General features: G+C 48.6%; 1 protein-coding gene across 6 annotated transcripts; it reads left to right on the forward strand.

Annotated features, from left to right (window-relative positions):
• The first annotated feature begins 8,097 nt into the window (after nt 1-8,097).
• NMB (neuromedin B) lies at nt 8,098-11,487 on the forward strand. 6 transcript variants are annotated; one of them, XM_055417544.2, is made up of 4 exons: nt 8,098-8,334; nt 8,964-9,136; nt 10,979-11,092; nt 11,221-11,487. In XM_055417544.2, exons 1-3 carry the CDS (start codon nt 8,178-8,180, stop codon nt 11,063-11,065), a joined length of 417 nt encoding a protein of 138 aa, XP_055273519.1. In that variant the 5' UTR covers nt 8,098-8,177; the 3' UTR covers nt 11,066-11,092; nt 11,221-11,487. The 6 variants fall into 6 exon arrangements, 4 of the variants coding, with proteins under 4 accessions (XP_055273519.1, XP_055273521.1, XP_055273522.1 ...); XM_055417546.2 differs by having other exon boundaries at nt 11,226-11,487; XR_008684765.2 differs by having other exon boundaries at nt 8,100-8,334; nt 11,011-11,092.
• The last annotated feature ends 704 nt before the right edge of the window (nt 11,488-12,191 follow it).

Below are 12,191 nucleotides of genomic sequence, written 5' to 3' on the forward strand. Positions count from 1 at the left end.
GCGGGAGACCCAGGTTCTATCCCTGGGTCGGGAAGATCCCCTGGAGAAGGAAACGGTAACCCACTCCAGTATTCTTGCCTGGAGAATCCCATGGACGGAGAAGCCTGGTAGGCTACAGTTCACGGGGTCGCAAAGAGTCGGACACGACTGAGCGACTGAACAGAACAGAACAGTGGGAAGTTAGGTGGATTTAACCTTTGTGAGTGAGGAGAAAGAGGACTTGAGAAGACTTCAGATGAGAACATGATAATGGGATTATCTGCTGGCTGCGATTCATCCACTCTCGTTAGTCTCCATGAGTTGTCTCCAAGTGCCTGGCCTCAGTTCCAGCCCTGTTTCTGTCTGTTCCCACAGGACTCTTCCAGTCGATCGTCCTGTCTTTAAACCGAAGCTCATGGCAGTTCGTGCAAACTTCCCCTTCACATTTCAACTTCTCTTTGAAGGCGTATTTGCCTGGATTTGTCATTTTCTCATCCTATTTAGTCATTTAAAAGTCAGCATTTACCCATGTCATCCCATTCTCACTGCCATCCCTTGAATCCAGAAACATAACTCATGACTGTTGCTTGCATGACTTTACGTCCAGTTTTCCTATAACATGCTGGTCTGTGCCTATTTTAGATAATTTCCACCTGTTAGTTCATTTTCGTACCCTTTTACCTTTAGAAGTGTCTCTTTTTAGGCCACAGATCTTGTATTTACCCTCGTATTCCCCACGTGTGAAGTTCAGACTTTGAATTGTGCTGACGTGAAGCAACCTTGTGCTGTACCACCATGTTTTCACTTATTTTATACTCTCATTTCTGCTTATCCGAGTCTCACTTTTTTCACAACGTAATTATTCCTTCCCTGTCATTCAATGTTTACAACCTTATACTATTTGTGTATCTTGGTGGCTGTGGACTCAAGTTCCCCTGTCAGATTGTAAGTTCTTCCAGTGCAGGAGCCCCGTTTTATAGACACTGTGTTCTGTTTTCCCAGTAGCATCCGGCAGCATGTACCAAGTGTTCAGTATAATCATGCATTGGAATCAGAAGCAGTAACTAAGGGCAGCCTCACTGTTGTGCTGTTATTCTGGATCGGAGCATATGAATCATTAAAGTGATTTGTATTTGCCTGATATTTAGTGAGTACATTATCTTGGTCTTGCCAAATTTAAATCTAAAGACTTTATCTCCCAACAGTTCTGTTTAAAACGACATGTTCCCTTTCTAGAATATTTTATGTTAATCCTGTTTTCTTCATTTTGTTTGTGTGTTCTTGGTCTCTTCCTGTGTTCTCTTTCTCAGCTGGAGAAGTATTGGCTTTTGTCAGTTTTCTTAGGGATTCACAGGCTTCTCAAAGAACCTAGGCTTGGAATAAAGGCTCTGTTATCCCTGACTGTATTTCTTGGTCATTTGCATAAGGATGTTACCAAATGCTAATAACCCCTCAGGTGTGGGAGCTCCCCCTGGTTCTGAAGGTACCTTTCTTATGACATTTATCACTCTATTGAGCTTCAGAAATTCTAGCTGGCTGAATGGATCGTCCACCTTCCTCAGGATGCTCCTCAGTTTGTTGTTCAGTTGCTAAGTTGTGTCCTACTCTTTACAACCCCATGGACTGCAGCATGCCAGGCTTCCCTGTCCTTCACAATCTCCCAGAGTTTGTTCAAACTCAAGTCCATTGAGTCAGTAATGCCATCCAACCATCTCATTATCTCTTATCCCCTTCTCCTCCTGCCTTTAGTCTTTCCCAGCATCAGGATCTTTTCAAGTGAGTTGGCCCTTCACATCAGTTGGCCAGAGTATTGGGGGTTCAGCTTCAGCATCAGTCCTTCCAATGAATATTCAGGACTGATTGCCTTTAGAATTGACTGGTTTGATCCCCTTGCAGTCCAAGGGACTCTCAGGAGTCTTCTCTAGCACCACAGTTAGAAAGCATCAATTCTTTGGCGCTTAGCCTTCCTGATGGTCCAGCTCTCACATCCATACGTGACTGCTGGAAAAACCATAGCTTTGACTATGGTGACTGATGGACCTTTGTCAGCCCCTCAGTCTGTTTCCTGGCCAGGCATGTCTCTGTCCCTATTCTCCCTTATTATAACCTCAGGTAATACCAGAGAAGTTTCAGAAATAAAACAACAAATTTAACCCTTCACACATCATTATGGTGAATCTGGATATAGAAAGAATTCTGTGTAACCAAAAAGTGTTAGGAACTAAGAATATGCAGAGGTTATCAGAAACAGTGAGGACATTGGCTTCTAGGTTCTGTAGCATCTCTGACCTCAGCTCTTAGCAGATCCCAGGTTCTCATAGGCTTGACATTGGTCTCACTGTATAGACATCCAGTCTTTGTTTATGCTGGGTCGCCCTGCCTGGAGTGCCTACTCACTTCTCTACTTACTAAAAGCTCTCATTCAGGAGACATTTATTGAGCATCTACTCTGTGCCAGGTTTGGGGGCAGGCCCTGGGGAGACAAAGATGAGTGAGGCAAGGTCCCTCCCCTGCCAGGAACTCAGTGCCTTAATTGGGGCAATGTGTAAACATCTTTCCACATAGGATCGTAAGTGCAACCTTAAGAGATGCACAGGGCGCTCAAAGAGGGGTGTTTTTAATTCGCCGAGCTCTCAGGTATACAGTGCTTCCTTCTTGGTGCTGTCTCCTCGGTACTTTGTGCACTGTCCTGAGTGGTTTGTCTCATGTATGTCCAGCTCTCCAACTAGCTCCTTGAAGGCATGAAAACAAGGCCAGCCTGTAATCCATTCTTGTATATCCCCTAGTCGCTGTCACAGTGTTTTTCTCATTTTAGATTTATTTCTACCCTCTTTTGTTCCAGAAAGGATTTGGAACAAAGTGGCTTATAAAGATACTTCCAGTACTATGTGATATGATCTAAAACAGTTGAAGAATTTGGGATTGAAATAAGCATGGGAGGAGAAAAGGATAAAATGGGAGGTGAGGTTAGTACCTACAAGACATGTCAGAAGATCCTGCTGTATGCTGGAGGAGATCCATCGCTTTGGTTATCAGCTCCTTAGGGGCTAATGTGAAGAGGGAAAGAATCATTTCTATGGTTCATGGAATTGATATAAAGTGGGAATTTTTAAAAAACTTGTAATGACACTCAGAGATCTCGAAACTTCTCTTCTGAGACCTCACTGCAAGGACGCTGTGTGGCATTATGCAATAATCTCAATATTAATTAGCCTAATGATTTTCATAGAGCTGTTCCTGAGAATGTTCAGATATAGTTTGGCCCCTTCTGCAGAAAGCCACCTCGCAAAAAATCAACTACCCATCTAATCAGCCAGGAATCTTCATTCAGTTAGTTTTCCTGTAAAGCAGTTTTCCTTAATCTTTAAAAACTCATGGTCTTTTTTTTTTGATCACATCATGTGGCATGCAGGATCTTCCTGATCACAGGGATTGAACCCGTACCCCCTGCACTGGAAGTGCATAGTTTTAAACACTTAGACCGCCAGGAAAGTCCTTATAAACTCATGGTCTTTTTTAAGAAATAAAAATTTCATACCTCTTCTCCATTCTAATAAACCTCTTTTCAGGTCTGTTATATCCAGCCTCTTATCCTTACCAGCCAAGAACATGTTATCTTGCCTCTTCTTAAGTTTGTATTATAAAAACAGTAGTTACTCATCTCTCATATACAGTTATATTCAATGCAACTTTCAAATTATAGATCCTTGTTCTGTTAATTTTAGGAGTTTCTGGAATGCCACCTACTCTCCATCAAGAATCATTTCTGTAAAACCCTTATTTTAACTGGCTGGTTTATTTAGGTTGCTAAGCTGGTTCTAACCCAGGTCTCTGTACTGCAGGCAGATTCTTTACCATTTGAGCCAAATTTGGAACCCTTTCAATCTGGTTTCCAGCTTTAATTCCAGGAATCTAGTTAAAATAACTTGTACTCAGGACTTTGGGCAGGGAAGTAAGGAAATCTGCTCACATGATGCTTTGATGAGAGTTGTCAACTTGACAACTTATTTAAGCAAGAAGAGAGAATGCCATCTAGAACATGTTTCTTGGAATTGGTCAAAAGTTGAGGTAGGTAGATACGCTAGCATTTGTTTATCAAACAAGTCACAATGTAATAGGCATTTTGCGGACGGTTGTGTCAATACCACGGCCTCACCTGCTACCCAGAGAGGCTTTTTCCCCTGTAAAGGGCTTCAGATATAAGGCAGGCTTTGCTTTTCCTAGGATCCAGCTAATAATAGTACTCCGAATTCTCCAGTGCTTGGCCAAGTGCTTTTGAATTTATAACATTTTTTTCCCCTCCTTTAGTCCTCAAAATAACTCCATTTTACAAACGAGAGAAACGAGGTGAAGAGATTTGCCCAGGATCTCTAGACCTGTGGGTGGCAGAGCCAGAGCTTGAATTCTGGTTATGTTTACCAGGCCACAATGTCATAACCCAGTTACTCTACCTTCATAAACTCTCCCGAGATTCATTTATCTGGAATAAACCCCACAGTCACAAGGCCCTTGGCTGTTCTTTCATAGAAGCCCTAGGTCGTTCTTGCATGGATTTCCTCAGTAAATCTAGAAATAGCGAGATTCTCAGGTAAACTCCAAGCATTTAAACCTCTGGAGTTAAGAGAGTACTTATTTCAGTTACTGAAATGCCCCCTGAAGTACCTGTTACACCCAAATCGTCTTATGAACGCGGGGCCTGGGGCTTCTCACTTGGTTAGGGTTGTTGTGACTTTCCTGAGCATCTGTGCCATTTAGCTGAGCAGCAGCTGCTTAGCTTTCTTAGCCATTCTTGGCATCCTCACCACTTTCTCATTAGGTGTATCTTCTCTATTTTGTTTTTGAATATGGTCTTGAAAAATTTTTGTATTTTGGCAATTTCAGTTCCTGAAATAGTTCCTTATTAATGGTTAATATTTTGATATTCTAGCTAGTTCCTTGGAGAAGGCAATGGCAAGCCACTCCTAGAAAATCCCATGGATGGAGGAGCCTGGTAGGCTGCAGTCCATGGGGTCGCTAAGGGTCGGACACAACTGAGCAACTTCACTTTCACTTTTCACTTTCACACATTGGAGAAGGAAATGGCAACCCACTCCAGTGTTCTTGCCTGGAGAATCCCAGGGACAGGGGACCCTGGTGGGCTTCCGTCTATGGGGTCACACAGAGTCGGACACTCCTGAAGTGACTTAGCAGCAGCAGCAGCTAGTTCCTGTGTGTTTCCTCTGACTTTGTGAAATTGCATCAAATATCCCTGACACTTTTTCTTCCTCTCTTAAAGATTATGCATTTCTCCTGGTTCTATAGCCCCTTGCCCATTCTGAACCTAAAGAGCAGGACCTGAGATGTCCCAAGATGTGTTTCTCTTTCTCTCCACAACCCATGCATATGGGACCTGTGCCATATGCACAGAGATTTGCCAGGAGAATTATTTTACACCATCTTATTCTGAGCATCTCTGTCACCCTTCCTTTTTCTCTAGGCTCATTTATGTCTCATTTAAATTTCTGCTTTTTATTTTCTCTTTTGTCCTCTGTACCTTTCATGTGTTTGAAGTCCACACTCAGGTTTTCTCCATTTGTTTAGCTTCTTTGCAACTAACTTGTGTTTACTTGAGTTAACTCATCTATAAAATGGACATAGTACTAGCCTTTACTGCATCAAAGTAGTGTTGGTGATCAAAGGAGTGTGCATGTAAGTGCTTTGGAAAACAATAACAAAGATTTGGCTGTGAAAAGATGTTATTTGTAATTAATTCTAATTTAATGAAACGTAGCAATCAATAATATATATGTTTATTTTAAGCAATATTTATTAAAAGCATGATGCAGTTTAAATATTTGGTAGGTGTTGGTTATCAGAGGATTTGCCATATATCTTTCACCCCTTATTCATCTTTTGGGTGTCCTTTGAATCTTCTCTGCATTGTCTGAAATCTCAGAGGGTCAGAGTGAGCTCTGAAGAGCTTCCCCTGGCAGTTCCCTATGATTCACTGTACATGTGATTTACTGTCTGTCTTCCCCCAGGGAGAGATGACTTAGGAACAGGCAGTGTGCAGTTGAGGTCCTCACTTAAACTCAGCCCAGCACTACTTCCTGAGGGATCTGACGTGGAAGCACTGTCTTGGGCAAGTCCCCTCTCTGCTGTGCCTAACACTGCACATTCCTGGGACAGTGGTTTATAGCTGGCTGTGGAGCTGCTGCCCTGCTTTTTTCTCCAGGGTCCTTGGAGGCCCCTCTTTTCCTGTGCTCACCTGACAGATGAAATAATCCCCAGGGGCATCTGGGATCATTCTCGCAGGTGTGGTTGGAGCTGTGAACACAGGCTATGTCAGAGGAGGTTTGCCTAACTATAAGTGAACCTGTCAGAGCAGAACCAAGGTGCCAGGGTCACCTGCAGAAGAGAGGTGAGACTCTCAGTCAGTCAGTGCCTGCTCCCTCGCCCCCTAGAGAAATCCACACCAACCTGCTCTTTAACAGGATGGTACAGCGGGAGTGGGTGTGGCTCAGAGAAAGCAGCATTGGTTCCTGATGACTCTGGGGGTCTGAAGGAGTGCTCTGAACAGACCTGCAGTCTGATTCCAGTGTGACGTCTGGGCAAGTTTCCAGTCCGAGCCTGCTTGCACCCATAAAATGAGGAGAGATAAACCTGCCAAATAAGATTCCTTCAAGCATCTAAGTGAGGCAGCACTCAGTACCACCTCTTAACTTCTATGATGGAGGACCAGAGAAGACAGGATGGGTGTGTGATGCAAGCAGAGGGAGGGGGGTCGAAAAGGGAACGATTATAATGGGAAGGTGATGAGAGCTATATCTGTACACTATGGCTTAAGCAGTGACAAGAATACAGAGAGGTGTAAATGCCAGGGTGGGAGATGAGAAGCAGGGAGAGTGGGAAGAAAGCCTGGGCCGGAAACGGAATGTCCTTGTCCTGCCTATCATGCTTTCTGGGAGCTCAGCATGACAGTCAGCTTCTTGTACACGTTTTCCCTTTTAAGATGGTGATCCACAGAGCCTTGCTGAGCTAGATACTGCAAGAGTAATAATAGTAGGTACCATTATTGAGTCTGGGGAGTAGGTTCTCTCCAGCCACACTGTGCAGCGTTTCTGAGAAGAGTCCAGAGCCCGGGGGTTGGTTGGTATCCTGCGCCTCCGTCATTGACTGCTTTTGTACTCTCTCTCCAATGAGATGGTCAGCTACAGTAGGAGCAGATTGTTCTTTTGTCTCCCCTCCTGTCCTTACCATGGTGCTCTGAATGTTGGTGTTTGGTAAACATTTAAGCAAAAATAAATGTATTATTCTGGAGCACAGCGTCTTCTCCTGTTCATTAAATGTTGCCACTGACCTAAAAGTTCTTTCCAAGACAAGCCTGGACGGCTCCTTGAGAGTGCTGACTGAGAGTCCTGTAGGACTGCTGCTTCCTGCCACAAAATAATTGGGCTAAAAAGATGTAAAATTATTCAAAATAGGGCAGCGGGGTTATTTCCATTTGACAGTTGAAGAAGGTGAGGGTCAAAGAGATCACACAGCTTGTATATGGACTCCGGGTCCAGTGCTCCTTTCACTCCCCTGACCCAAAGATCTGCCTCCTGGCCGGCTGAGAAGCCAGGCTCTCCCCATTTGAGGCGGGCTGAGGAGGGCTCCCCTTCCGTGCTTCTGCACTCCCATCCGGAGCATGTGCTGTGAGTGCTGGCTGGGAGAGAGGGCATAAAGATAGCTGGGAGAGCAGGTCTGATGCTCCAAGAGGGAGGGGCCGACTGGCAAGCTCCTCTTGTGCTCGGCACCTTGCTGGGCACAGTAACGCCTGTGTTACCCAGGAAGGAGGCGTCCTCGCTGCCTTTTCTACCTTGAAGCCGCCCTTCGGCCGAAAGCCGTTGGGAGTGGCGAGGAGGGCCAGGGGAGCCGGCTTTGCTCCCATCCTCAGCTTGAAGCTGGTGGGCTTGGGCCCGGACATCCTGAGGAAACCATGCCCACGTCGGGGCAGGAGTGCGGGTGTGGGGGCGGTGGAGGGGGTCCCCGACCCTGGCCCCAGCCGACTTGAGAGTCCGAGAGGGCGGGGCCGGGGCGGCAACGAGCGCGCAGGGGCGGGCTCCTAGGGGCGGGCTCCGCCCCCAGCGGCGCGGGTTTAAAAGGAGGGAAGGCACGCGCCGGGACTGGAGCTACCGCAAAGTGCGCCTGAACCGAGGCGTCGCCCGTGCCCAGCCATGACCCTGCGGGCAGGGGGTGCTCGGCTGCTTGGCGGCCTCCTGCTCTTCGCTCTGCTCGCGGCCGGCGCCGCCCCGCTCGGCTGGGATCTCCCGGAAAACCGCAGCCGGGCCAGCAAGATCCGAGTGCACCCGCGGGGCAACCTCTGGGCCACCGGTGAGTCTTCGGGGTTCCGGCAAGCGCTCCCCGCCCCTCCCACCTTCTTTCTCTGGCCTCTCCTTAACATGGACACTAGTGTCCAGGCTAGTGGGGACCCTGGAACTCATCTAGTAAGATGGGGGAACTTGAGACCCAGACCCAGTGACTTGGTTTAAATCATTCACTCAGCCGGTTTAAAGCAGAGCTGAGGCTGGATCCTAGATCTACCTGCCTGCCTGTTCCTTTTCCCTTAGACAAGACTGCACTGACTCTTCCGACCTCTCGTGTGTCTTCTTTCTGCACCTCCACCTTCCAGACACCTCTTGTCCTCACTTCTTTCTCTGCTGTTTCCCGTCCCTCTTCTAAGCAGACAGCACAACTGGCAGAGTTTCTTCCTGGCCCTTGGGGCCTCCCACCGCCCCTTCCAGCTGTGCCATCCCCTCCACCCACCTCTACCTGCTCCGGAAAAGCTGAGGTGCAGGCTTTGCCACCACTGGGGGTTCTTTGTGGTTTCCAGTGACCAGGAGGAGAAAGGCTGTGTGTATCTTCCTGCCAGGAGAACTGAGAAGTGGGAGAGATGGGGACTTGCCCACTGGGATAGCATCCTTGCTCCCTGACTTCCTTGTGCTTTGGCACCTCCTTTCTAGGTCATTTCATGGGCAAGAAGAGCCTGGAGCCCCCCAGCCAATCCCTACTGGGGACAGCTCCCCACATCTCCCTGAGGGACCAGACACCACAGCTGAGTCATCATCTGCTCAGGGTCCTCCTGCAAAGGAAAGCTCTGGGCATGAGCTTCAGTGGCCCAGCACCTCACACCCAGGTGAGCCAGGAAAACTCAGCCAGGGCTCCCCCTGGATCCCGCATTGGGCTTAGGGTGTGAGTGCCCAGCCAGGGCAGGAAAGGCCCAGGAAAGCCAAGGATTCTAAGCTCTCTATGTGATCTAGAGCTCAAAGTGGGAGGATTCCAAAGAAAGGGAGCTGACCTTCTCAGCAAACCCCGAGAGACAAAAAAGTAGGGGAAGATATTCCTTCTCACCCACTGCCCAGTCTAAAGGCGCAGCCTGGGCTTATCTAGCTTCTTCCTGCAGGACCTTCCCGCCCCCCACCCCCCTCATCCCCTGGTCTATGCAGACTTGCCCCACCCCTGCTGTCCACCTTTGTTGTGCCCTGTGTGTGCTTATTGGACCCTGGGGCCCACAGAAAGGGTGGAAAGAGTGAGTCAGTAGCAGTGAGACAGGCACCAAGTCTGGGCCTTGTTCACTTTGACCAGTGCTCTTCCCAGTTTCTCGTCCGCCTCAGTGACCACTGGCAGGGTTTCTCAACCCCAGCACTCCTGCTCTTCTGGGCAGGACAGTCCTACGTTGTGGGGGCTGTTCTGTGCATTGTAGGAAGTTTAGCAGCCTCCCTTGTCTTTATCCACTGGAGTAGCCTCCCTCTCCGCCCACAGTTATAACAACCAACAATGCTCCCAGACAGTGCCAGAGGTCCCCTGCTGAGGGGTCATGGGAGGGAGCCAAAATCACCCTTGGTTGTAAACCATTGACCTATGGGGTTTGGGCGGGGGGGCTTCCAGGTGGCGCTAGTGGTAAAGAACCTGCCTGCCAATGCTGGAGATGTAAGAGACGCAGGTTCGAAGGTCCCCTGGAGGAGGGCAGGGGACCTGGATGAGGAAGGTCCCCTGGATGAGGGTATGGCAGCCCACTCCAGTGTTCTTGCCTGGAGAATCCCATGGACAGAGGAGCCTGGCAGGGTCCATGGGGTCCCAGAGAGTCAGATACAACGGACATGATTGAGCACGCACACACATAGGGTTCAAGGCCCCAGAGCTGGAGCCAAGCCAGCGTTCGTCTCCAGCCTGGCGGAGGGGCAGCTCATCCATTCTCTGCTCCTGGCACCTCCCCATCCCACACGCCTTCCCTGGTACTTTGTTGCTCTGTGAAGAAGGCAGGAAGGTATAGTAGAATGTGCACTCTGGTGACAGCATGCTGGGCTCATAATCCAGCTACTCGGTAGCTGTGGGACCTTGGAAATGTCATTTAGCCTTTCTAAGCTTCATCTTCCTCAACCCTAAGATAGGGATAATAGTGTCCCTCTTCCCTCAAATGAGACCATTTATGTCACATGCTGAGCGTGATGCCTAATGCATAGAAAACACTTAGTAAACAGAAGCTGTTACATCTGTGAGCTCCCTGGCAGCACCGGTGGCTGACTTAACTGTGTGTCTCCCACTGTGCCTAGCATATAGTGTGTACATTTTGAAAGAAGGGAGGGACATTCCCTAGAGAAAGTTCATCCCCAGCCCCAGTCAACCTTGACCCTCCTGATGCACAGAACCACCAGCATGGTACTCCTCTGGCAGTCTAGTGGTTGAGACTCTTTGCTTCCCCTGCATGAGACTCGAGTTTGATCCCTGGCGGGGAAGCTAAGACCTCACATGCCGCACGGCCCCTAAAGACCTCAGGTGTAAGGGCTAGGTACTTCAGCTGGCTAGGTCTGAAGGAAGACGATGGCCCCTCTGGGTCCACAGGTCTCGAAGGCCTGAAACATGAAGACCAACTGGAGAATCTCAGAGGAAGCAGTACCTAGCCCTGGGGGGTGGGACTTCAGAAGTGAGGTCTAGGGCAGAGCTGGAGGGTGGGGAGTCAAAACACTGTCTGGCCCAGGGTCAGGCCTGGTGCTTGGACTTTATTTCTAGGATCTCCATTGACTGTCATGACCACTCTGTGAGGTTGAGAAAACCACTGCCCTGACCCCTCCCAGGCCCTTCAAAGAGAAAGGTACTGGGTGGGGTGGGGAGGCTGCCCCTGCCGACCTCTGTGGGTGCCCTGCACTTAGGAATGGCAGGATGCCCCTATCATTTGTCCCACCCCCGCCCGGGCCAATTCCTCTGTGTATTCCCCTTCAGCACAGGAGGCTGCTGGTGCAAACGCTGCAGAAGTGATGCTATTAATCAGGAAGACATGACGACATGGCTGAGATTGTGCCCACCCAGGGAAGGTGCTGTATGGGACCTATCTGAATGTAAATCATGGGCTCACATCTCTGTCACTCCATTACCGTGATTTCTGGTTGGGCTGTCAGGAATATTGCCAGTGCAGATGCAAATGATGTCCCTGCCGTATTTCTTGCTTCCTTGTTGAAGTTGTGAATAAAACCCTGCTGTTTACGTAGACTGTCTGGTCCTCTCCTTCTACCTGTGCTGGAGGGGATGGGAGGGAAAGGAGACTGGAAGACCCGGTGTTCACTGAGAGGGGGCTGGCCCCAAAGAGCCCAGAACACTCCGTGGCATCAGCCTGGAACTGATTCTGGGCTTCTGCTCATCTACGCATTCGCAAGCAGGTACTCAGTGCCTGCTGGGATGCCAGGTCCTCTGCCAGCCACTCTTCTACTCTCGCCGCTGCCACCTACTGGCAGAGGCAAGTCTCTCCTGTTTCCCACCTATAAAAGGGAACTGCCTACACTACACGGGAGGGCTTTGCTTACCTGGTTTTATCTACTCGCCAAGGTTTGAGCCGAGTGCCCAGTGCTTACAAAGGAGAGAGCTGTGCTAGGATCCAGACCTCAGTGTCCCCTTACTCTCTTCTCTGGCCTTGTGGGACTGACTGTTAGCAAATAAACATACAGGACACTCTGTTATAGTCGAATTTCAGATAAACAATGAATAATATTTTCATATAAAAAGATATCCTAAATATTGCGTGGACATAACTCTTTTTTTTTTTTTTGGCTGCACTATGGCACGCGGGATCTTAGATCTCAGACCAGGGATCAAACCCTTGCCCCTGCATTGGGGGCACGAAGTCAACCACTGCACTGCCAAGAAGTCCTTGCATGGACATACTTGAATGAAAAAACTACTCGCTGTTTTACATAATA

Source organism: Moschus berezovskii, chromosome 21 (genome assembly GCF_049115385.1).
Source record: "Moschus berezovskii isolate FMDL1 chromosome 21, NW_MosBer_1.0, whole genome shotgun sequence".
In the NCBI taxonomy this organism is placed as follows: Eukaryota; Metazoa; Chordata; class Mammalia; order Artiodactyla; family Moschidae; genus Moschus; species Moschus berezovskii.